At 43.5% G+C, this 25,497-nt stretch overlaps 3 protein-coding genes across 3 annotated transcripts in view; 2 read left to right on the top strand and 1 right to left on the bottom strand.

Moving 5' to 3' along the window:
* Window positions 1-9,606, top strand: part of LOC132461180 (connector enhancer of kinase suppressor of ras 2-like) — a 17,242-nt gene extending 7,636 nt beyond the window's left edge. The window contains 9 exon segments of the mRNA XM_060056224.1: window positions 9-251; window positions 367-440; window positions 1,176-1,247; window positions 2,024-2,079; window positions 2,082-2,093; window positions 2,865-2,965; window positions 3,703-4,318; window positions 6,662-6,861; window positions 7,711-9,606. Coding sequence (XP_059912207.1) covers window positions 9-251; window positions 367-440; window positions 1,176-1,247; window positions 2,024-2,079; window positions 2,082-2,093; window positions 2,865-2,965; window positions 3,703-4,318; window positions 6,662-6,861; window positions 7,711-7,752 — 1,416 coding nt within the window. The 3' untranslated portion in view covers window positions 7,753-9,606.
* Window positions 9,607-9,752: 146 nt separating this feature from the next.
* Window positions 9,753-11,682, bottom strand: LOC132461484 (olfactory receptor 52K1-like). Its single transcript, XM_060056604.1, has 2 exons — window positions 11,587-11,682; window positions 9,753-11,503 (listed from the first exon to the last, which is right to left on the bottom strand). The coding sequence occupies exon 2, from the start codon at window positions 11,478-11,480 to the stop codon at window positions 10,530-10,532; it is 951 nt and encodes a 316-aa protein (XP_059912587.1). The 5' UTR covers window positions 11,481-11,503; window positions 11,587-11,682; the 3' UTR covers window positions 9,753-10,529.
* Window positions 11,683-18,335: 6,653 nt separating this feature from the next.
* Window positions 18,336-25,188, top strand: rnf167 (ring finger protein 167). The gene is made up of 10 exons (XM_060056590.1): window positions 18,336-18,496; window positions 19,158-19,285; window positions 19,543-19,623; window positions 19,711-19,845; window positions 20,112-20,199; window positions 20,597-20,687; window positions 21,105-21,210; window positions 21,518-21,611; window positions 22,197-22,277; window positions 22,577-25,188. The coding sequence occupies exons 2-10, from the start codon at window positions 19,184-19,186 to the stop codon at window positions 23,035-23,037; spliced, it is 1,239 nt and encodes a 412-aa protein (XP_059912573.1). The 5' UTR covers window positions 18,336-18,496; window positions 19,158-19,183; the 3' UTR covers window positions 23,038-25,188.
* Window positions 25,189-25,497: the final 309 nt, after the last annotated feature.

Genomic DNA, 25,497 nt, shown 5'->3' on the forward strand with positions numbered 1-25,497 from the left:
TACTACAAAGGCCCCGCATTGAGACGACACCACGTATGGGTTGTTCTGACCTCCTTTCCAGTCCTCTCCGTGCCCGAGAACCCATGTCCCTGGTCAGTAAGAGACGCATCTCCTGCAAGGACCTGGGCCAGGGCGAGTGCGAGGGCTGGCTGTGGAAAAAGAAGGACGCCAAGACCTACTTCTCCCAGAGGTGGAAGAAGTACTGGTTCATTCTGAAGGGCAGCTGCCTGTACTGGTACCGGAACGAGGAGGTGAGCGCGCTGGGCGAACAGGGCCACCAGGGTTGTGTCCGGAATGGAAGGAGGGAAAGTAGACGAGAATGAGTTTAGTGGTTGATCAGTGTTTTGTTACCTTTTCGTGTCGCAGGACGAGAAGGCGGAAGGCTTCGTGAGTCTCCCCGAGTTTAAGATCGACCGTGCCACCGAATGCAGAAAGAAGTTGTGAGTGTTACACGTTACACGTCGTTGCTCCCTCAGAGCCAGGTGGAATAAGGATCCTGTTAGCAGTGTATTATACAACGACTGCAAATTGTGCTATTTATGTCGAATATCAGCACATTTGTATTGCCAACGTTACCAAATATGTGGCTTTATAAATATATAACTATATTTTATATTCCAATGAAAGACATTTCAAGTGTACAAGTGCACTGACATAGCAAGCCATTGAAATTTAATCATTAAATGGTGCAGACTGTTATTACTCTTGTGATTTGGATTGTGTTGCGTGTCACTAATAATATTGTGATAATCATAGCAATTGGTGCTGTAGCTGTCAGCTAGGCAATTATACATTCGAAACATAATTGCGTTTATATTCATTTTAGTCCCATTGCCTTCCTCCGTTCTGCTTTGTATTCACATTCTAGTTATTCATACCAATTTCCAATAAAAAATGAGACGCACTTTCTAAACATGTCTCGGGATAACAACCGGTTTGTGAGGGCATGCTAATACTCGGGTATGGTTTTTGGATTTTCCTTCTAATATGAGCGAGAGAAATTAAAGTAAAATCTCCTCATCAGTGTTCGTGGAATTCATTCTAATTTGAACTAACGACGATGCCACATGGATCACAATTAGCAGATCAACAAACAGCCCCCTCTGCTCCTGATGCAATGTTCCTCCATGTGTTGCTCCTCTCCATGACGCCGCTCTCTGCGCATCCACCTCCAGTGCCTTCAAGGCCTGCCATCCCCGAATCAAGAGCTTCTACTTTGCTGCAGAAAACGTTGATGACATGGTCCGGTAGGTTCGGTGTGTGTGTGTGTGTGTGTGTGTGTGTTTGTCTGTGTGCGTGCTTGCGGGTGGTGAGAGAGGTTAATGTTAAGTGGTTGTGACGGGGGGGGAGGGTGTATAGAATAGATGTGAGGTGTGAGCGTGGGGGTGAGGCGTCAGTGCGGGGTCAGTCTGTGGGTCACGGTCGGGTCTGTGACGGACGGTCGTGTTGTGGTTGTGCGTTTTGTGGTTGTGTGACGGTCGTGTTGTGGTTGCGTGTTGTGGTTGTGTGACGGTCGTGTTGTGGTTGTGGGTTGTTGTTGTGTGACGATCGTGTTGTGGCTGTCTGTTGCGGTTGTGTGTTGTGGTTGTGTGTTGTGGCTGTGTGACGGTTGTGGTTTTGTGTTGTGGTTGTGTGATGGTCATGTTTTGGTTGTGTGTTGTGGCTGTGTGACGGTTGTGTTGTGGTTGTGTGACGGTCGTGTTGTGGTTGTGTGTTGTGGTTGTGTGTTGTGGTTGTGTGTCGGTCGTGTTGTGGTTGTGTGTTGTGGTTGTGTGTTGTGGTTGTGTGTCGGTCGTGTTGTGGTTGTGTGATGGTGGTGTTGTGGTTGTGTGTTGTGGTTGTGTGACGGTTGTTTTGTGGTTGTGTGACGGTTGTGTTGTGGTTGTTTTGTGGTTGTGTGACGGTCGTGTTGTGGTTGTGTGTTGTGGTTGTGTGACGGTCGTGTTGTGGTTGTGTGTCGTGGTTGTGTGTCGGTCGTGTTGTGGTTGTGTGACGGTTGTGTTGTGGTTGTGTCGGTCCGCAGGTGGCTGAGCCGTCTGTCGATGGCCGCCGCTGGCTTTGCCCCGCAACAGGAGAGAGTCCCCAGGACCAAGGTGAGGCCAAGCACACACACACACACACACACACACACACACACACACACACACACACACACACACACACACACACACACACACACACACACACACACATACACACACACACACACACACACACACACACACACACACACACACACACACACACACACACACACACACTATGATAGTGCGAGTTACAGTCCCACTTGCGGTTAAAATATGAGGCTGCGTTCGTGTGCTATGGGTTCTCAGTAATATGATTTAAATGTAACACTGTTCCCACCGCCCACCCAAAGCACCGTTTTAAACCGACCCTGAGATGTGTTGAGAGATCCTGTGGACATGTCGCCTGATCGAGTAGGTGTTTATCGCGGCGCAAAGTTGTTTACAGATTCTTCGCCTTGCTTTAGATCTAGTGAAAGTACAGCTTAAGTCTGGACTAAATGCCACGCAACCAACAGGGTCAAGTATGCATCATCTTCCAGTCTGGCCGTTTAACAAAATCAACTCTTAACACTTGGACACAAGTTTTATTACTGGGAAGAAGTAGGCTAATTGGTCTGTGTAGGCTAACAACTTAAAGGGCGTTCGTTTAACTCCCTGACCAAAGGATCTTGGTTCAAACTCAACCCCTAACCCATAACTGCTTATTGATAGTTAGGTATCTCTGCTGTGTACTGTGCATTAAAGGGTCTGCTATATATTAACTTGAAAGATGTGTCTCATTCTAGACATGTGTGCCTCTCTGTGGCGTTGTTAATGCCAATGTTTCCTTGTTGTCAGACTACTGGAGTGAGAGTGACCATGAAGACACAGAGCTGAACGCAGTGCCTAAACAGGACAGTCCACCTCCCCCCTACGACACCTACCCCAGACCCTCCTCGGTCAGTCTGTGTGTGTGTGTGTGTGTGTCTGTGTGTGTCTTTGTGTGTGTGTGTGTGTGTGTGTGTGTGTGTGTGTGTGTGTGTGTGTGTGTGTGTGTGTGTGTATGGGGTTGGGGGTGTGTGTGTGTGTGTGTGTGTGTGTGTGTGTGTGTGTGTATGGGGTTGGGGGGGGGGGGGGGTGTGTGTGTGTGTGTGTGTGTGTGTGTGTGTGTGTGTATGGGGTTGGGGGGGTGTGTGTGTGTGTGTGTGTGTGTGTGTGTGTGTGTGTGTGTGTGTGTGTGTGTGTGTGTGTATGGGGTTGGGGGGGGGGGGGTGTGTGTGGGTGTGAGAGTGTTTGTGTCAGTGATTAGTGAGTGAAGATGTTTGATGGTGTGTGTTTGATTGTGTGTGTGTGTGTGTGTGTGTTTGAGTGAGTCACTGTATGTGTTTGATTGTGTGTGTTTGATTGTGTGTGTGTGTGTGCGCGTTTGAGTGAGCCACTGAAAGTGTTCGATTGTGTGTGTGTGTGTGTGTGTGTGTGTGTGTGTGAATGAGTCACTGAAAGTTTTCGATTGTGTGTGTGTATGTTTGAGTGAGCCACTGTTATTATTTGATTGTGTGTGTGTGTGTGGGTGGGTGTTTGATTAAGTGCACATAAAGCATGCTTAATGTATAACGCGCCCGATGTACATGCCGACTTACTCTGTTTCCTTTTAAAAAAAAAAAAAAACCTCCGCCCACCGTCGGACGGGACGTAGGCGAGTCCTTACATGGAGGCCAAACACAGCCATCGCTCCTCCTCTGACACCTTCCACTCCCGCTCCTCCCACGAGGACTACCGCCCCTCCTCCTCCCAGGACTACCGCCCCTCCTCCTCCCAGGACTACCTCCCCTCCTCCTCCCAGGACTACCTCCCCTCCTCCGCCCAGGACTACCTCCCCTCCTCCGCCCACGAGGACTACCTCCCCTCCTCCGCCCAGGACTACCTCCCCTCCTCCGCCCACGAGGACTACCTCCCCCCCTCCGCCCAGGACTACCTCCCCCCCTCCGCCCAGGACTACCAGGAAGGCAGCCTCAGCAACAACAACGGCAGCGTTTCCCCGGGCGACCTCCGCCACCCCCGGCCGGACCGGCAGTCCACGCTGCCGTCCCACCGCACCGCCCTGATGCTGGAGAGCTACGTCCCCGCCCGGCTCCCCCCGAGACCCTCCCTGGACGGGGAGGGGGGCGGCGGCGGCGGCGGCGGCGGCGGGAAGCACCGCAGCTTCACCCTGCCCCGGGACAGCGGGCTGCACGCTATCCTGGCGGCCGCGGGCAACATGGCGGAGCGGGGGGAGCCGGGGGGCTACAGGATGGAGCGCCCCGCCCACGGAGGTCGGTAGCTGCCCAGCACACACACACACACACACACACACACACACACACACACACACACACACACACACACACACACACACACACACACACTCGATGGGTTGATGCTCCATCAAAACCACAGGGACACCCGCGCTCTTATGGCTCAAGATCTACTTTTACATTTAGGGGGTTTTGCGGTTGCTTTTATCCAAAGCGGCTTACACCATTCGTACACACATACGCACACCGACGGCGGAGTCGACCACGCAGGGCGACGGCCCGCTCGTCGGGAGCAGTCAGGGTGAGGCGACATGCTCAGGGACACCTCGACACTCAGCTAGGAGGAGCCCGGGGATCGAACTAGCAACCTCCCGGTTAGATCACGATCAAAGAAATGGTTGCAGAGAAAACTGGGTTGACCGTTTACATTTGTTTTTGGGGTTTGTTGTCTGTTATGATATGAATTTGAATTCGATCACAACTGTCCCACTTTTGACTTAACATGCACGGACGTCCTGATCGTCACTGTGAGCGTGTTTGTTTCACACCATCACTACTACCAACCAAATGTGTGGCCGTGTGCATTCAGCACGTGCACTTAGCGGTGCATACGCGCCATACGTATGGCCTGTGTAGCTAGCCCGGCGTTGTGCGCGGTTAAGTGGCGACCGTCCCGTCTCTGCCTGGCTACACTGGAGCAGCCCCCCCCCGGGCCCCTCCCGAGGGCCCCTCACAAGGGGCCTAGATAATGAGGGAGAGTCCCAGTGTCCTCATTCACAGCACTTTAGCAGGGCAGCACAGCAGCTCTTTCTCTTATGCCCGCTCACCATTTCTCTCCCTAGCTACTGATCTCGCTCTCTATCTCCTTCTCTCTTTCGCTGCCCTGCCATCGCTCGGCATGTTAATGTTTCGATCACCTCTTTCTCGACCCACCCATTACTAACCCACTCAATCTGTCTCTCTCTATTAATGGATCTCTTTCTCTATCCATCTATCTCTCGCCGATTCTCTCTATCCATGTCTCTCTTTCTCTCCCAAGCCCCCCTCGCCCCCGGCTCTCTCTCTCTCTCTCTCTCTCTCTCTTTCTCTCTCTCCCTCTCTCGCTCTCTCTCTCTCTCGCTCCCTCCCTCTCTCTCTCTCTCTCTCGCTCCCTCTCTCTCTCTCTCTTCTCTCTCTCTCTCTCTCTCTCTCTCTCTCTCTCTCTCTCTCTCTCTCTCTCTCTCTCTCTCTCTCTCTCTCTCTCTCGCTCCTTCTCGCATCTATCTTTTTATTTTTATTTCTCTCTCTTCTTCTCCCTTTTTAACTAACCCTCACCCTCTCTCCGTTGGGTTCTCTCACTGTCTCTCTCTCCTCCCCCCTTTCTCTCTTCTGCTCTTTCTCGTCCTCACCCGATATATAAAGATGTCACCGTGCCCCGGGGCTCTGTGATTGGACGGTGGAGCGAGCAGGAGCCCTTTCAGTACACATTAGCTTTGAATGAAGTCAAAGCATTGAGCCCCAGGGAGGCGGACCCTTTTCCATTACCCCCCTGTCCCCATTGGCCCGCTGCGCCGCCATTCACTTTCCCTGCCGCTCCTGGTTCAAAGCAGAATGGAGTGTGTGTATGCGTGTGGCCTGATTCCCAGGACAGACCCAAAGCATTGTCTCTCACTGTGTGTCTCCAATGTAAAGGAAAGATTCCTAGTGCAAGGGATTCCTGACTCAAGAGCTCCAGAACTCCTCATTATTATCACTTGGAATTTCACATGATCATCACTGATTCAGATGTTTGATTTATGAATCCATCGTCCTATATATTGGTTAGACATGTCGTGTACAGATGCTTTGACGTTTGAGTCATTTAGGTTGCATTAAAATGCAAACATATAATGCTCTATGCTCCAGACCTGAAATGCATACCAGCTATAATTGACACAACAAGAAATTAGAACAAAATAAAAGTTTTTTATGATATTGATATTGATTTATTATTGCAATAAGCAATCATGTTTAATTGATATCCCATTCCTTACCGTTGGCCAAAAGTGTCTTAGCGCAATGTAAGATGAGTTCCGCTAGAGGGCAGTATTTATTAACAATCATTCAGGGCTTTGCCGTCTACCCCCCACCGACAATGGTTATAGATGTTTCTACTGGGGACTAAGTTAACAAAATGACATACTGACATGGCATTGCGTTTCATTGGCGTATCTGTAGTATCACTGGAAAAACCTGGGCAGACCATTATAGTATATTGATGAGGATATTGATTTTTATCCGTTATTTTAGCCATGAATTTGTGTACGGTGACTACTTTGAATAATTTGTTTTTAATCATAAACTTTTTCTCCTTCCAAATGTCCGCCCGGTGTATCTGCCTAGACGGGGAGCGGGAGCGCAGGCTGCAGGCCGACTCTCTGGGGGACCTCTACCGGGCTCTGGAGCGGGCCAGTGTGTCCCCCGGCGCCGACCCCAGGCCTGGCGCGCGCCTGGAGTACAAGCGCTCCTTCGTCCGGCGCACCAACGACCCCCTGCTGAGCGAGAAGCTCCACCGGCTCCGCGTGCTGCACAGCTCGCTGAAGGTACCGCTCACAACCCCTCGCTGAGTTTAACGTTAACGTTAACGATGAATGATGCATTTCTCTTGTTAAATATATTCAAACATACTATTCAAATAGTTTGAAATAGTACACACTGCAAATGAGTTAATATTAGCAGAGGTGCTGTCAAATGAATGACCATTTGCAGTCATTAAAGGACGACTTCATGGTTTTTCATCCTTTTTTAATATTTTGAGCCTAAGAGAATAATGCAGACAACATTTTTTTAAATTGGTCAAGTATCGAACGAGAACGCTGCAGTTGTAATCTCTGAAAGCTGCCTTAATGTTATCTTTTAGGGCAGGGGTCCCCTTTCCTTTATTTTTTCTCAGTAATTATTTTGTGGGCCATAAATCTGGGCCGGGTTTGGCCCGCGGGCCGCCTATTGGAAACCATGGCTTTAGGGCGACTAAGCCTGTGATCCTACATCCTTTAATGTACTTGTTTTGGACACTGACCGGTTCTGATTATCTTCCATCATTATGGAACAGATCCCTACAGAGAAATACAACTTTATTCTTTACCCTTCACTGCTCCGGCTGTTTGTTATTGTGTTCACACAAGTCTTGCTCAAGAAGAAGTCTCGCTCGGAAATCTCAATTCTCCTTCACCCAATCTTTGAGATGACACTAAGCAATGACTTCTGTAGTCCAACACAACCGACTCTCCTCTCTCCAGCTCTAACCCACGTTTCAACCATTCCTTTCCTCAAACAACTCAACTATCGCGAGACTTCTCTTTGCGCGAGACCTTGTTTGACACAACAAACCAAGGTCGAGCAAAAGGTAAAGAAACAAGGTTAAAGTTCAGATTTGAACGTTTGCTTTGTAGAGTCCTCAGCCCAGAGATCCATCGTTGGGATTCTTTGGATAGAGCGGATGAATCCTCCCCACACCACTGACTGACCTGTGCCTCAGTCCATCAGCTGCCCTGCAAACCAGTCAGCCACCCTGCCTACCTACCTGCAAACCAGTCAGTCAGCTTGACCTTGCCTACCTGCAAACCAGTCAGTCAGCTTTACCTTGCCTACCTGCAGACAAGTCAGCCACCCTGACCACCTGCAAACCAGTCGGTCAGCCACCCTGTCTACCTGCAAACCAGTCAGTCAGCTTTACCCTGCCTACCTGAAAACCAGTCAGTCAGTTTGTCGCCTTGCCTAGCTACCAGTCCCCCTGCCTACCTGCAAACCAGTCAGTCAGTTTTCCACCCTGCCTAGCTACCAGTCCCCCTGCCTACCTGCAAACCAGTCAGTCAGTTTTCCACCCTGCCTAGCTACCAGTCACCCTGCCTACCTGCAAACCAGTCTGTCAGCTTTACCCTGCCTACCTGCAAACCAGTCTATCAGTCAGCCAGCCACTCTGCAAACCAATCAGTATGCTTTATTCTGCCTACCTGCAAATCAGTCACTCAGCCACCCTGCCACCCTGCAAACCAGCCAGCCAGTGTGCCGCCCTGCCTAGCTACCAGTCACCCTGCCTACCTGCAAACCAGCCAGTCAGCCACCCTGCCTACCTGCAAACCAGTAAGTCAGCTTTACCCTGCCTACCTGCAAACCAGCCAGCCAGTGTGCCGCCCTGCATAGCTACCAGTCACCCTGCCTACCTGCAAACTAGTCCATCGCTAAGCCAACCTGCCTAGCTACAAGTCACCATGCCTAACTGTAAATCAGTCAGTATGTCAGTGAGCCAGTCAGTCGGTGAGCCAGCTGCCCCATCCTCCCCCAGAGACCAGAGGTTTCTTCCAGCCTTCCTCTGCATCTCTGCTCCAGCGGTGTCCCTCAGTACAGGCCTTGAGGGCAATGGACAGGCTCCCCCGCTCGTGCAAGAGACTCTTCCATCCCGCTCACCCTCTCCCCCCCCCCCCCCCCCCCCTCTCCGCACAATGCAAAAAATTGAAAGCGATGATCTCTCGTTGGATATTAGTGAAGAAGATAGACGTCGCCGTTTGCACATCAGCACTTTGTGTCCATCTGAATTCAAAAGCCTTTTATTTTGTAAGGTTTAATTGCATGGCCGTTCCCCCTTTTTCTGTGAATGAAATGATTTGATTCAGCTTTTGTACAGTGTTTCTAGGGATGGTGATCTCACAGCTGTACAGACCAACTGTATTTTTCAGGAGTTCATTATGCATGTGTGTATTTTCAATAATGTCCGATCCTCATGTATATAGGTTGCTAGGTATATATATATTTTATATTACGTGTGATACAATGGCAGTGAGTACATCCTGTTTTGGGGTACAGATGTTGTGAATCCAGTGCTGCCCCTCAGTGATTGTACACTCTGCCATGAATGATGAAATTGAACAAGTAAAAAAATCGAAGTCTCCAATATTGTGGCACTGAAACATAAACCCTGGCAATAACAAGCCCATATTGTCGATTCTAAAGCAATGATCAGAGTTGACCTGTCTATTTTTGTATGCATGCCTTCCACTTGAATGTTTGTAAATGGTTTTGCAGTCCTGAAGATGTCTGATCTGGATACCACCCGTGTTAACCCAGCTTCTACATTGTGTTTTTTTAATAACTATTTACTGTTATACGGTTTACTTCGAGAAGTACTCTCCTCGAGAGATGGATAACTGTATTTATATAATGTTCAGTGTATGAGCATGCATGTGAAGCTAAAGTGGAATACAACGCCATTGAAGTGGGACTGACAGTGTTCAGTGTGCTATATTGTACGTAGCGTACTTTTGTATTCAATAAAACTAAGTCTTGCTTCATGCCTGTTGCTTTTTCTAAATGGGTGCGTTTTCCATTGAAACGGGCGGAATCCAAATAATGCAAATTGACAGGAATAACATAAAAGTACAAAATGGGCCATCTCTTTGTTATTTATTATACTTTTCTTAACAAACGATATGGTTTAACGCAGATAGCAGTGTGACAGCCATCGTTATCACATTTACGTCCCAGCGTGCCCTGCTATATTTCATGACAGCATTTCAAATCAGTCATATTGTTGGTTCATTCGTTTAAATTCGGTTTAGTATAAACATTTAAATCACATTCTTTATGGACCTAAAAGGGGTTTCAAAATGACAATATTTAAGGTAAATTGGTTATTTATAATGGCTACTTTCAGCAACTCTTAAAGGTTCCATGATGTACTTGATGGTGATGCTTAGACCATGCATATCATGTTTCCGAGTTTAATTATTATTGAAAGTTTTATCAAACGTTTAAACATTTTAAAACTGCACTGCGTGAAATTGTGTGTGCCCACAATCATGGTTTGTGGATTTTGGTGATCAAGCTGTGAAGAATATGATAAAGCACACATTATACTCGCCCTCTATCTTTCTCTCTCTCTCCTGCTCCTGCCTCTCCTGTCATGCTACTTTGCCTGTCCCATTCTACCATCATAGTTCAATGATGGAAAATAGCAACAATACACATGATAACTCCAGTTCATATTTTGTAAACATGCTTTTAACAACATTTATGAAGGATTCTGAACATATACGACTGCCACATGCATGGGAACATAATATCTTATAATAAATCCAGTATTGTTTAGTGATATAGACATAAGGAAGCTTTTTTTAAATGGCAAAATGAATACTGATATAGAGTTTTAGGAGATCCTTTATGCTGTAATTATTCTGTAAAGTGAGCTATCTACATTATAAACAACATAGTTGGATTATGGTTTTGCCGGGATCTTTCTCTTGCCATTGAATATCCTCAAAACAGGTGCCCTTATTCGCTGAATGCTCATGCCGTATATGGCTGGATTAAGAATGGGGGGGAATATCAAAAAGTAGAGAGACATAAAGCTCCTACTTTCAAAGGTCAAATGACTTAACTCAAATCGACTCTGTGCTATTTCAAAGAAGCAGCCGATGGCGTAGTTAACCAGGGTCAACAGGTGGGGAGTGCAGGTCCGCAGTGCTTTAGACTGAGACTCTCTAGATGAGAAAACACAGATCTTCAGAATGTGCCCGTACGTGTAAAAGATAAGCACTATCTGTGGCACCGTGTACAAAAACACGGTGACTATGCCCACGACGTTCATGTACCCCGTGTCTGAACAGGACAGTCTAACCAGCGAGTAGTTAAGACAGTATAACCTCTCGATGACGGGCTGACAGAAGCGGAGGTTGAGCGTTAAGGAGAACATGGCCAGGAAAGCCACGAACGGCAGCAGCCAGGTCAGAGTGATGATCTTGTACACCTTGCTCAGGGGCATGGCGGTGTGGTAGTGCAGTGGCCGGCAGATGGCCACGTAGCGGTCGTAGCTCATCGCTGCGAGGATGGTGAACTCAACGATGGCGTAGGTGTGCACGGTGAAGACCTGCAGCAGGCAGCTGGACAGGGTCACCTGGTGAGACCGCGACAGGATGTGTTTCAGCATGGCGGGCAGCAGGGCCGTGCTGCCGTACAGCCCGTTAGCGGCCAGGTTACACACCAGCAGGTACATGGGCTCATGCAGGCTCTTCTGCAGCACGATCAACCCTATCAACGACGTGTTCTCCACAATAATGACGATGTACAGAAAGAAGAAAAGGCAAAAGTACACAGAGTTCAAGCTCTCCATGCCGGAGAAGGAGGCCATAGTGAATGTGGTCACGCCTAATTCAGACACGTTTGTCATGGTGATACAAATGTGTGCAGGAGCTGAGGAAATAAAAACGTAGCCGTTTACACATTGTGAATGCAGAACTTATTTAGAAAGATAAAGAAATTGACATACAATTTACCTTTGACTGATGCAGTCCCCAGCACCAATCTCAAAAGATGGACTATTGCACTTGTATTTGTATTGAGTTGTGTCTTATTACATGTGTATTCCTTTGTGAAAGTGGGATCTCATGATAATAACAGGAGGGGGCTGGTTATGTTTGATGACTGATTGCATAAGTTGTTCCTATGGGGATTCATCTAATGTCTGATTGTCTGATCTGGGATCAATTAGGCTGAGTAAGATCTTATCTACAAGCAACAGCAAGTTAAAGACATTCTCTCATATTAAACACAACTTTATCGGCTGTCATCTCTTCCACAAAAGTCCAAGTGAAGTTAAATAGTTCACAACACAGTGAAATACGAACACACACAGTTAAATATTCTCAAAACATAGTGAAAATACTAGGCAACAGTGAAATACTACAGAACACATTGAAATACTACACAACGTATTCAATAGGGGACAAGGGATGCATTGTAGGTCAGCAATAGACACATTCATTTTCTAAATATATATATTCTTGTTTATGTCGCAACAATAAAACATGATAATAATGATTATAATAAATTGCCTTTCTCTGCACTCAAGGACACCATACAAAGGTACACAGAAGTCATTAGAAAGAAACAACAATAAGAAAGAGAAAAATAAATTATAATAATAACACTAGTAGGAGAAATAGTAATTGGCATCAGGTGCAATAACCAGTTTTGGCTGATGTCACATGTTGAAGAATATAACTTGTGAAAGCCATTCCATATTATGGAAATGCCATTTCTATTATTTGCTTGATTGCATGTGCTTGACAGCACTATTCGCTTACAAAAAAGGTATTAGATACAATATTGTTGTTTATTAATCAAATTAATTTTAACATTAGATATAGTCAATGTTTAACACAAATATCCACGTGGGCTTTTCTTACACCGTTTTTTACAAATATATATATATATATATATATATATATATATACACATATATATATATATATTGCACATAATTATTTCCTTTGTTATAATTTTAAAATAAATTGCATATGGACTGTGTACCATGTTTATGAGAGCCCATGCTTCATCAAAGTTGCATCAGACAGAGAGGAGGTCATTTTGTCCTTTGCCCTCCTGATAATTTCTCTTTGCCCACTCGGGCCTTAACTTATCATCATCTTGCTTTTAATTGCTTTCAGGGGACTGAGGACAGATACTCAAGCCTTTCTGGACAGCAGCTCCCCAAAGGTCAAGAGAAAATAAAGAAAAAAGACAACTGTTGACATGCTTATGTCCAAGTACAAGTTTATTTATAAGGAAAAAAGTATATATAAATATAAATAAATAATATAAATAAAAAAATAAAAAGGTTTCTTTTAAGTGCTTAAAAATAAGTGTGTTTATTCCATTCCTTCATTTGGTGCAAAGGTAACTGGAATTCATTGTTGCATTTGGTAAACTCATAGACCCACAAAATGTCCCCAAGTGACTGTTCAAAGAATATTTCATGCGTAGTACATATGGTCCTATTTAGTTTCCTATTATTGCGGTAATGGCATATAACAGTTTTGTGGCCACCTGCTATCCCCTTTCGCTACCGTGAACGATGAGCAATAGAACAATGATTGTATCGCAGTTTTTCTGTCTAATCTTTAATTGTGATGCCCTTCTACTCCTACAATTGTTTTCTGTTGGAAGTAATCAAAATAATCAGGATTTAAAACGATTATGACCTCTTCCCTTATCTCGCATCCATTGCATGTAGGCCTATATATGTATCCAGGCTTCTGATGTTTACGGTGCAATGTGTAGGATGTAGTGGCATCTAGCGGTGAGGATGCAGATTGCAAACTCGTTTGAATATCACCCCCCCCCCCCCCCCCCCCTTACCAAAGAAGGACTGTTCCTAAATGATGTCATCGTGGACTAAAGTGTATCCAAGTATCAATCAGGTTCATTGATAGATAAATCTATTGTAACCTATAGTTAAAATCTGTACTATCGGTGTCATAAGAAACAGTTCTGCATTGTGGTAGGGATTTATAGAAAATGGTTCTGTCTCGAGTCGTTTGTTCATTCAGAGCTAATATAGTGCACTGGGCTCCATGCTGAGGACCCTTAGATATAAGGTATCATGCAGATGCATCATATCAAGGGATCTTAAACCCAATGATTATTATTCTCATGGGATTGTCTAATTAAAACATACTGAAGAATATTTTATTCCATTTCTGCAAACCCTTTTGCACTTGATGCCATAAACTTCTGCACATTTCACCTTTATTATTTTTTTTCATTGTATTATTAATGTATGTATAAGGCAAACCTGGTTTGATCAAAGTACATTTATTGAAGGGACTTGTCTGAAACCGAGTGCATAGAAAGTGCAGAGTGCTAGGAGGCTTTGTCTATTATAAACATTGCCTGCTATGCTTATTTGGGATAATCTTGACTGCTTCAGTATACACATAAGGCAGAAAATAGAATTTGGCAAAAGTATCAAGTAGAAAGGAAACATGTAGGCCGAATATTCACACACACACACACACACACACACACACACACACACACACACACACACACACACACACACACACACACACACACACACACACACACACACACACAGTATGTTATTGTTCATTAAGGAATTAGGCCAGTCTTTATTAGGTCTTAAACAACGTATGTTGTATTTCTTTTCATGTTTACTGCCTTTCAGCTGCTTTGAAGTCCCTTCCTTCTGTTGCTCTCTTGCGTGACAATATTGTATCATTGTAATAAGATGCTGTAGATAACTTCTGTTACAATGAAATTGAATTATGTGACACGTATTTGGCCTTGTTTTCTCTCCCTTAAACAGATGTTATTAAAAACAACATGGAAGCTAATAATGTTGTGTGTGTGTCTGTTATGAATGGTTAATCCAACATTCAAATAATGTCAAGAGATTGGATCAAATACTAAATGCTTTTTTACTTAAACATTTGAACACTAATTTAATATTCCATTACAGGTTATTGTTGTTCTTTGTTGTTGCCTTGACAGATTCTCAGTCGTGTTGCATCAGCGGCGTCCCGTGAGTGAGACACAGATTACTGTTCACCTCTCACCTCCCCTCCATTAACTCTATCGGGTAACCAGCAAGACTTCATTTTGGCCTCACTGTTACATTAATGGCCTTCCCCAGAGATTGGAAACACAAAATGGACTTAATGACCCATTTTGTTCCCTATAGACTTCGTCTTCGAGAGCCTGAAGTTTCCATAATTTTAATTGACTGAATGTTTGTTTTTCATATAATGTCATATCATAACATGACTTCATTATGATGATCGCAGAAACTGAAAATAAATAATATAGTAACATATTAGGTGATGTTATCTTATAAATGTATATTTTGCGCAGCTCTGTGTAACAACTAAAAAACGTGATTGATATAACCTTATATACTTATCCTTAACATTGATTCATATACTTTATTAGAATTGAGTGAGTGAGTTATTGAGTGATAACCAACAGATATAATTTATTTTGACAAAACAGCTGTACTCTCGCTCACATTGAAATACCTTACGAGGAACATGAGTTTTAAATTAGGAGTGGGAAATGTGTTTTTCTGTCTCTTTGACAAGAATCCTCCTCCTGTCCCATGACAACCAAATGTCACAAGGTCTTTGGATTTCTAATTATCCTAAATGTGATTAAGTACAGCACGTTCTTTCAAGGCTTGCCATAATTCTATAATAAAAATAGAATAGGGGCTCTTGTGCGCTTTTAACCACACATGCCTCCCCGAGACATAGATAAAGCTGAAAATGTAAGGAGCCTTCATTTGAATACACTACTGCTTCGAGGTAACAGTGCTGTTTAAGGATGTCTTGCCACCGAGTCTGGGTTTTGCTTCTCTTGGCGGTCTTGGCACTGAATTGTAAGTGATGGTTGTGAGTCTTGATACTGATTCTGTATTCTTGAGTTGTATTGTCCTGATTATCTTCTTTTGAGTCTCTTGTGTTGTGTTAGTGTCTGGGATGTATTGTGTTTTATGCTGTAAAAAACAAAAAAAAGGTTATCATGGATACCAAGGAAACTGACCAGCTGTGCCATGGAATTGTAGCTATGTACTGAGCGAAGCGTTGTTTAGTTCAATGCAGCCGCACTTAGCTATGGTAAGGCCATCGGTCTTCTGCTCAAACGAATTCATGCGTTTTTTGGAAAGGGTTTAATTCCTGTGGAGGGTGGGAAAGAACAAAATACAGATTGAAAGAAATATGGAGTGAAAGAAAGAAACAGACAGACCAATAACCCTCCGTCCCGGTTGTCCCTCCAGTTGTTGAGAATGAGGCAGCAGCCTTCCCCTGGTCCTGCCCCACTCTGAGTGGAGTTTGTAGGAAAGTCTGTCTATCGACAGAAATGTTCTTCGGGCCTCTGGGCTGTGGGAAAGAATTCCAGTAAGTATTCAACTTTTTTTTTTTAGAAAAGATATATAATAATTTTTTAATTTCACAAATGGATGCCTTTCCTGTTTTTTTTTTTTTTTTTAAGAAAATCGCATTGCTTGTTTGGGTTTTTCTTTTTGCTCATCTTGTTTTTTTGTCAGGTGCTGTGTGTCTCATTTCTTTTAAGAGCACATTGAGACTGTCATGAGGACTCTGCAATGACACCATCTTGGACCGGAGGGCTGGATATTTACATCCACACTCTGCGAAGCAATGGACTTATCTTACATCACATTTTAAATCTATGCAAGCCTTTTCTTGTAGAATTTACATCTTGAACTCTTTGCACGTTGAAGTGTTTGATTAAAGTGTTTTGATCTGCTTGAAACGGTTTTATTTGATTTTTACACCGCACATGTAATGTCCAACAAACTAAAGGTGTCCCAAATGAATTGTATCAGAGTGAGTTTTACCGCACGCCAGAATGCAGAATGCAATGATGCATATAAATTATTGATGAAGAATAGCTTATTTTTAGGACACTTCAGTCAGCAGCAAAATATTGGATTTAATTTTAGAGCATGATCATGGGAAGATACAGGCAGCATAGTGACCAAGAGTATTCAGTGAGACAATGGGCGAACAAGATTCTTAAAGGAGACATATTATACCACCAGGTGTGAGTGTGATTAGCCTTACAAGCCGTTTCGAAAATCTGCCCCATATCTCTAGTGGGCGTGTCCACCTTGATCTGTGCTGGATAAATCAGTCTACCAACCTAACCAGTGGACTGAAGTAAACGTTGCTCATCCAACCAGCACAGATCTAGGTGGACACGCCCTCTAGTGATGTCATATGGGGCAGATTTTCGAAACAGCTTGTAAGGCTAATCACACTCACACTTGGTGGTATAATATGTCTCCTTTACAGGGAAACCATTTGCATTGTGGGTAGTTAATACAAAGGCAAAAATGGTGAGTGGGAGTGACCATCGTGGGGAGTTTAGGATTGGTCATGGCTGAAGTCAGTCAGGCCAAGTTAAATCGCAACACTATGGGTGAAGTGGACATGTCTGCAGGTCGTAAAGCAAGACAGTTAAAGGATTCTACACAATCAAGAAGACGATTGGCCTCAGTATCAGACTTTGTGGCTCCAGTGGCGATGCAGATGCCAACTATCTTAACACCACTCAGATAGAGGGGGGGGGGGGGGGGGGGTATAGGTCCAAGGAGAATGTATAAAATTCCTTTTAAATTGACTAGTTATTATATTATCAAGGTTCATATAATTTGTATTGAATTGTATATTATAGCTAGAATTAATATTTCCACAACAATTAGTGATACGCATAGTAGAATCAAAGCTATCATAATAGGATCTCACTATATTTGAGTTGGTCATCCAGAACTGGATTGTACAGGTTTCATATGCAAACCCATTGAGATAAGGGCTTCATTTATGGTTAAAAACAGATGAGATATTTAATTACACTTCTCTGTTATGGGCATATTTAAATAATTGTGCAAAAGGCATAATTACATAGTACAATATATCCATATTTATTGATGGATTTTTGATGTTTAGAGCAAACTGGCCTATTCAACAGATTTCAAGTGAGTCATTGTTCCCAGTTCCCTAAAACAGCATCCTGCTTTCAGGCCCTGCTCCCTTTTAGGCCTGAAAACAGGATGCTGTAGGGAACTGATTTGGTTACGGCTATTTGGCTCAACATTGCCACACATTGTTTTTGTATAATTGTTTTGTTCATTAGTAAAATGTATTATCATAGAGTTATCACAGAGGATATATGTAAATAAAAAAGGATACAACCACTGCCGTAATGATAAAACGGTGACTACAATTAAACAATATGCACGTTCTTACCATAGAATGTTTAAAGGGGACATATGATACCACCAGGTGTGAGTGTGATTAGCCTTGGCATAACATGTCTCCTTTAAAGGGAAACCATTTGCATTGTGGGTAGTTCATACAAAGGCAAGAATGGTGAGTGGGAGTAACCATCATAATAAAGGTAATAAACCCCAGCAGCCACTCCTGTTGATCATCTAGGGTAATCACACAAGCATGTGTATCTCAATCGAGGTTAGGGGATTATTGAAGTCGTGTTAAATAAGGTTTGCTCGTGTTTTAAATAGGATTCTTAATTGTCCCATTGTATTTGTGTATTTATATGTATTGAAATGTTGTTCTGTTTGGTTGACCTACTGTTTATATCTATTGCACATTTGTACTTCTCTTTTTATTTGTATCTTGTTATCGGGGCGTCGATGAAAAAGAGAGCGTGCTCTCAATGGCCTACCCTGAATAAATAAAGGTTAAATAAAAAATATGGCAGCTGTTCTGCTCCGGACCAGCAGGGGCAGTAGGGTGTTGTATTAACACGACCCGCAACACCAAAACACATCACGCAAACAAGGAAGAACTAGAAGAAGAAACAACAACAACCACAACAAAGTTAACGCGACGCAAATTTAAGGTATGCCAACTAAAGGACGGCGTTCTCTTTAATCAATCAGTGTTTTTATAAGTTGACGTGTATTTATCCAAATGTGACGATGTGACCATTCGGTTGGGTTCGGGTTGTGTGTTCCTCGGCTCCTTGCTAGATGAGCCTTAGCTAACGTTAACTATAATCCACATCCTCTGGTTTCAAAGTTGTACTTCGAAATACAGTTCATGTCTCATTTGTATCTGAAACAGTGTGATTAACGGGTTGTTTCGCTGTGGTTTATCGCTAAGGGGGGCATGCAACAGGACCTTACTAGCCACTGATATCATCTGGAACAGGACCCCAACACACGCTGTGTAGTCTCGTTAATAAGTGGTTTTGATGTTGTTTTTACCATCAACCAAGACTCGACATGCATATCAGCTATTCAGATGTGTTGTTTAAATTTCACGTGTTGCCGCCCCAATAAACCGATAAGATCCAGAACCGGGAACAGGAAGTGAAGGTCACAATTAGGTTCCCACAGGCACTGAAAATGTGATAATACTCAGGATAAATAATCACGTTTTGTAAAATAGATGCACGCCTCATGTGGGGGGATGATCTTAGAGTAGTGTTACAATGTCATGGTATGGTATCTGCGTACAAAATCTACATGTGCTTCTTTTTCTTCCATGATTTCCCACAGTTCGGTAGCACCTTTGGGAAGGCAGAATGGTGGATTCTGGGGTGTGGGACATCGGCGCTCGGCTGGGCCTTTGTCTGGCTCTTTGCTGCACATTGACACCCTCACCTACGCACGCCTACATCTACGCAGTGAGTCCTTTCCCTTGCATGCATAATCAATAGTGTATGATGTAGCATATACAATAACCTAGCATTTATTACTCATATTGCTTGGATATGGATATATATTTTCCGCATGTTCTTTTATTAAATGTATTTCTTTTTAATTGTTATTACTCTCCTGTACTGGATAACCACATTTCCAATCTGGGATTAATGGATTTATTCCATTTTATTCTAATCCACAAAAATGTCTCCTTATTCCTTCCTTCTCCGATATATTATAGCATTATGTGAATATGAGCGCATCGTTGTTCGAGGACCTGCCGGCGTTGTTCGGCTCCGAGCTCCCCCAACAGGGTCTAAGGGTACGAAAGAAGAAGAGAAGCATGATCAGAGCCAAACGATTGTTCCGATCCCCTCATAATGCTAATGTGTTTCCTTCTGTCCATCAGGGTGTGTTGGTGGCGTCTCGTCCAATGAATGCCTGTTCAGCAATAGAGCCAGCCCCATTGCCCCCGCAAGGAAATGCCAACCTCACTAAGTTCATAGTTCTGATCAAACGTTATGAATGTAACTTTGACATAAAGGTCAGTCATTGCTTCAAATTTAAATCAGACAGCGTGTGTGTGTGTGTGTGTGTGTGTGTGTGTGTGTGTGTGTGTGTGTGTGTGTGTGTGTGTGTGTGTGTGTGTGTGTGTGTGTGTGTGTGTGTGTGTGTGTGTGTGTGTGTGTGTGTGTGTGTGTGTGTGTGTGTGTGTGTGACCAACATTTTTTTAGTTTATTTTTACATAACCAAGATGGCCGCTCGGTACACAAGTACAGTAAAATAATAAGTCTATGATTTTGTTCCTAGGTCCTTCATGCCCAGCAGGCTGGCTATAGTGCTGTCATCATCCACAACATGAACTCGGACGTCCTGCTCAATATGAACGCCAGCAATGGTGAGGCCTTCCCTAGCAAATGTATTTCATTCATTGGGCCTCTTTCCCCTAGTGGGCTCCCACCAAACTGGCCTTTAGAACCAAGAGGGAACCAAGTTGGCCTGGAGGGGATCTGCGACCACCGCTTGGCTTCAACAGATTCAAAGTGTTCTTAATGATCTGAATAATTGTCTCTGTCACAATTTACTAGTCATTATTGTGAACCATAAAAATACAAAAATAAATTGAAAAACAATAGGTTGTCTCGCAACATAGTTGCTTGACACCCAATAAAAGTTAAGCGGTAAAGTCAGTAAATGCAAATACACATAAGAAATAGACATATACATTAAGAAGTCTTCTTCCAGTCAGGTTGTGTATATTGTCGATGGCAGTCTCTACTCTGATCTGCCTGTAGAAACCATCGCGGAGGAGATCGACATCCCCGCAGTGTTCACCAGCTACTATGCCTCCCAAGTTCTCCGGGAACATATAATTCCAAATGAAGGGTAAGTACATAGGCCCATGAGGGCCTGTTTGAAACCTTTTTATTTCCTTTTTTTTAAATTGTATTATTATTAAATCCATGATTTAAGATTATTTAATTATCACAACACATTAGTTAGTGGTTAGTGAGGTCCCCACTTCACTTTAGGCGTCTTTGAGTGTTATTAATTATTATTATTCTTCATGTTTAACCTCTGTTTTCCTTTTATTCCTAGTCTGTTTTACATAGTTTTGAATGATGACTATATGCTCTGTAAGGTGACCTTGGGTGTCTTGAAAGGCGCCTCTAAATTAAATGTATTATTATTATTTATTAGACAAAGCTTGGATTTGCCACAGCAGGCAAATCCGGTTGACATGCCCTTAAATATCTCAACCTGTGGTAACCCTGTGTGATGTGTTGCTGCTCGTGTTCCCAGGGCTTATGTGATTCTGAAGCTGGAGGTGGCTTTCCCGCTTGTGTACTATCTCATCCCCTTCACGGGAGTGGTGGGCCTCATCATGCTGGTTATGGGCCTCGTCATGGTATGTGGCCCTGTTGTGTTACCATGGTGATGATTTTCAATGGCCTTGCGGGTTGTTCTGGAGGGTACACCTCACCATTGAGTTAATAGATTTTTCCTTCAAAATGTAGTGAGAAATATTTATACACGTGCATCTCAATAAATTATAATATTGTGGTGGTTGTACTTCATTTCAATAATTCAAGCGAAACTATATAATATAGATGAATTCAATGAATCTTTATCAAAGATATTTTTTTCTTTTGCTATGATCAAATAGGTAAACTGTCCTGTATTAATCTTTTCTTTCTTCTGACTAATTTAATCAGGTTGTACGCTGTGTGCAGTACAGAAAACGTTTGAGGAGGAATCGCCTGTCCAAGGAGCAACTGAAGCGCCTTCCAATCCACAAGTTTAGAAAAGGTAACCTTTTGGCCTCAACCAGGTCATCCGCATGCTTATACACGGCTATTGATTATTCTGCTTATTCCTGGGAGAATTGCTGGACATTTCCTGGAAATTCCTAGAAATAACTATTGTAATTTCCAGGTGATATACCCACAAGATACATTGGCCTTGGAGTAGTCCCTGATTTTTCCGTCGCCTGTTCTATGGAAAAACACACACACACACACACACACACACACACACACACACACACACACACACACACACACACACACACACACACACACACACACACACACACACACACACACACACACACGTTTGTTTTTTTTACATTATATTCATGTTTTTTGGTGTCCATCTACAGTATCTTTACTTATAAACATAAACATGGTTCAAGGGCCATTCTCTGTTCTTAGCGCCACGTTATTTAGGATTATGTTTTACAGTTTGGATTGGACTGAGCATGCTTCTTTCAATTCAAATCTGCCTTGTATGTGTGATATGTTACATGGCAGAGTTGCATTACCATTGATGACTTGGTTAAAACAGAGTGAAGATATTTTACATATAATGTATTTGATCTGTGATCTTCTTTAGGTGATGACTACGATGTTTGTGCAATCTGTCTGGATGACTACGAAGACGGAGATAAGCTGAGGGTATTGCCGTGTTCTCATGGTAATTCACTTATTCACTGTGCTTTGCATGTTCTACGGTGTTTATAATTTTTGCAAAAAAGCACAGTTGGTTTGACTATTGCGTTATTAAATTGTCTATTTTGTGATAGTTATTCGTATTTTTTGGAACGACCAATTTTTGAGAAGTCCTTATGACAACACTGAAAGGTTGTCTCAAATTTTATGGACATGATTATTATTTTTCTGCTTGCACAGCCCTGGGTGCATAACGCTAAGTAGGTTCAGAGACATCCGTCCCTCTCCCATTGATACGCACCCACCCTCCTCCCCCTCCCCCAGCCTACCACTCCAAGTGTGTGGATCCATGGCTCACGCAGAGCAAGAAGACCTGCCCCGTGTGCAAGCAGCGCGTCACCCGGCCCCACCCGGACCACCCCGAGTCCGAATCCGAGGAGGAGGAGGAGGAGGAGGAGGAGGTGGTGGTGACCGCCCGGCGCCGGGACCCCGAGGGCGGCGGCGGCGCCGAAGGCGACTCGGAGCGCACGCCGCTGCTCCGGCCCTCCAACCCCGGCTCCCCGTCCGGCAGCCTGGCCAGCTCCTACTGCGCCACGGTCACCGTGACCACCGCCCAGTGCCTGGCGCCGTCCCCCCGCTGTGACTCCCCACTGCTGGGGGGCTACCACGGCTACTACTCCCCCGAGGAGAGCTCAGACTCGGAGGGCGAGGGCGCCGGGGAGGTCGCGCAGCCCACCGAAGACGACACCGCCCGGCTCTTGGGGACCGGTGGGCTGAACGTCTGATTGGGGGGGGGGGGGGGGGGGGCGCACGCACAAGCTCCTGGTCTACTCTGGTCCCGAGCCTCCTAGGTCGTTTTGTCCTGACGGTGATTCCGTCTAGAGGAGTGCCCCTCCCCTCCCCGCGGCCTCTAGCAGTCCGTGCGCGTGGATGTGTAGTCGTCACTCGTGACCCCGTCTTTAGCTGTGGAGATTTTGGAAGAACACTCGTCACTTTGGTGTGATTGTGTCAGAATACTAACCCCGATAATCTGTAATCTGTTTTTTGACGCATTCATCGAATATTTCATAGGGCCAAAGCAACTGTTTAATTGAACCACCACCACTGTCACGTATGGATATATGTAGTGATCGTATCACACGTGAAGTAAACCTGTAATTTATCCTAAGCCTGATTAATCAAATGACAAATGGGTTTGAGGTAGTATAAGCAATAATGTAAAGAAAATAATGGATTACACCTAAATGTCGGCGATACTCTTTGCTGATACCTGGCCCTTGTGTAATTATTTTAGAAACAATGTGCAATGTGCAATGTATCAGAAATATTTAACATTTCAGATTTTTCTTGTGTTATTGAAGTCGGTCAATATTTGGTAAAAAGTTTTCTGTTTTTATTGAATACACAACTTATTAAGGCTGGTAATGGGGATACATTTGGAACAGATGAATCTAAACTAAAAAAATTCAGTGCTGGTAAAAATGAGGGAGAAAACAATTGTCTACGGGAAGGAATTTCCATAAGCACCAACCGAGACAATATAAGGGTTTTCTGGACCATTTTCAGCTCCAAACTATTTTTTTAACTAAAATGTAACATCATGATGTCCCCAGGATATCTATGTTTTTAACACTTTCTTTTAATTGTTATTCATATTCAATATTGTTTTCAAGCCTTTGTAAATGGTTAAAAGGTATTGCATAGTAATGGAGTTCCTATAGTTAACAGTTCTGTGGCTTTTACTCAACACTATTGAGTCTGTTAATGATCTGTGTACATAAATAATTTCTTAGATTGATCCAATGTGTCATCTGTATTAGAAACGTTAGTGGGTTTGTAAATGGTGCAGCCTGTGAAACAGATTTTCTTTTTTTTTTCATTATGCATTTGAGAATGCATAATCATAAAAACTGCAATGTTACTACATTTTTGGTGGACTTCTGCAAAATGTATAACCATAGAAATGTTTTTAACTGTAAGAAAGGAACTGCAATTTATCATTTGCAAATGGAAGAGACAAAATTTACGGTTCTGTTTCATGTACGTCGGCAGTGACTACGTAGCCCGTTCGTAATAAAAACAAACAAACAGGAAGACAGCATCAGACCAATTCCAGTCAACTGTTATCTGACTGCTTGCCAGCCATTTCTACTGCCAACACAAATCTTTAACTCAGTCTTGATTGACACAACATTCTTGCACTTTTTGTGATGCGGCTTGGAGGAACACTCAGCATCACCTGTTGAAATCATTCTGATGGGCCGTAAACTGACTGCAACATGGTGTAGCTGCTTCGAGATTTAAGATTAAACTGCTAATGCAGCCTACCACTTGGAGTGGTAGGCTGGAGAAGGGGGAGGGTAATGGGTGTATAATATATCAATGGGAGGATAACATAACCACACATTTTAACGTTTTCTAGCTAGGATAAGAAACATTTATGTATAGTAGATGTCTGTTTTGGACCATCAGGAGAACAAGTACACACACACTCCTGGATACTTCCCTGGTGCCACTCACAGCTTAATGCTGCTTAAATTGAAAAAAAGAAAAGAAAAATTATAGCATGTTGTTTTTTAACTCCAGTAAATAGCTTTTTCTAAGTCTAACCGTTTTGTATAACGTAAATCCAACTGCATCTTTGAGTGTTGTTGGTTCAATGTGGTTGATTTGATCTCGTTCTGTCTGACACCTTTCAGAATGAAAAGGAAGAGGGCAAATATTTATTTTTTTATGCTTCCGACATAATTGCTACTCAACGGCTTGTTGAAAAATGCATGAAGAATGATTTAGGGGGCGTCCCGATGACTCACCGGGTAGAGCTTGTACCAACCCTCTCTCTCCCATACCTTTGTCTGTGTCACTATCATAAAGCATAAAATAATATAATGATTTACGTTATGTTGACTAATTAAAAATTACATGATTGAGAATGATTATTTAAGGTAATTCAAGTATTGTGTGGGTGTGTGTATGACTTTTTATATATATATATATTTTTTTTTTTGACAATCATATATAGCTATATATGTATATATCTATATATATATCATAATAGTTTGAGATATAAAATGCTCAAATGTAGTTTGCTGGTCACGCTATGTCTTGGATTCAAAATGACCAAAAATACATTAATATTGATTAATATATGTTAACGGTTAGGATGGCCATTGTAGGTTCTCCGCTGGCTTCCATTTGGAAGTGTTCCATGTGTCTACAGCTCACCGTTCACTATTGACTTAATA

The sequence above is a fragment of the Gadus macrocephalus genome, chromosome 7 (assembly GCF_031168955.1).
Source record: "Gadus macrocephalus chromosome 7, ASM3116895v1".
NCBI lineage: Eukaryota > Metazoa > Chordata > Actinopteri > Gadiformes > Gadidae > Gadus > Gadus macrocephalus.

Excerpts from the sequence above, each read along its gene's own strand:
- rnf167 (XM_060056590.1), top strand. The coding sequence starts at position 19,184 with ATGGTGGATTCTGGGGTGTGGGACATCGGCGCTCGGCTGGGCCTTTGT. Across the intron at positions 19,846-20,111 it reads AATGTAACTTTGACATAAAG|GTCCTTCATGCCCAGCAGGC; the intron begins GTCAGTCATTGC and ends TTTTGTTCCTAG. Across the intron at positions 22,278-22,576 it reads GGTATTGCCGTGTTCTCATG|CCTACCACTCCAAGTGTGTG; the intron begins GTAATTCACTTA and ends CCCCTCCCCCAG.
- LOC132461484 (XM_060056604.1), bottom strand. The coding sequence starts at position 11,480 with ATGACAAACGTGTCTGAATTAGGCGTGACCACATTCACTATGGCCTCC.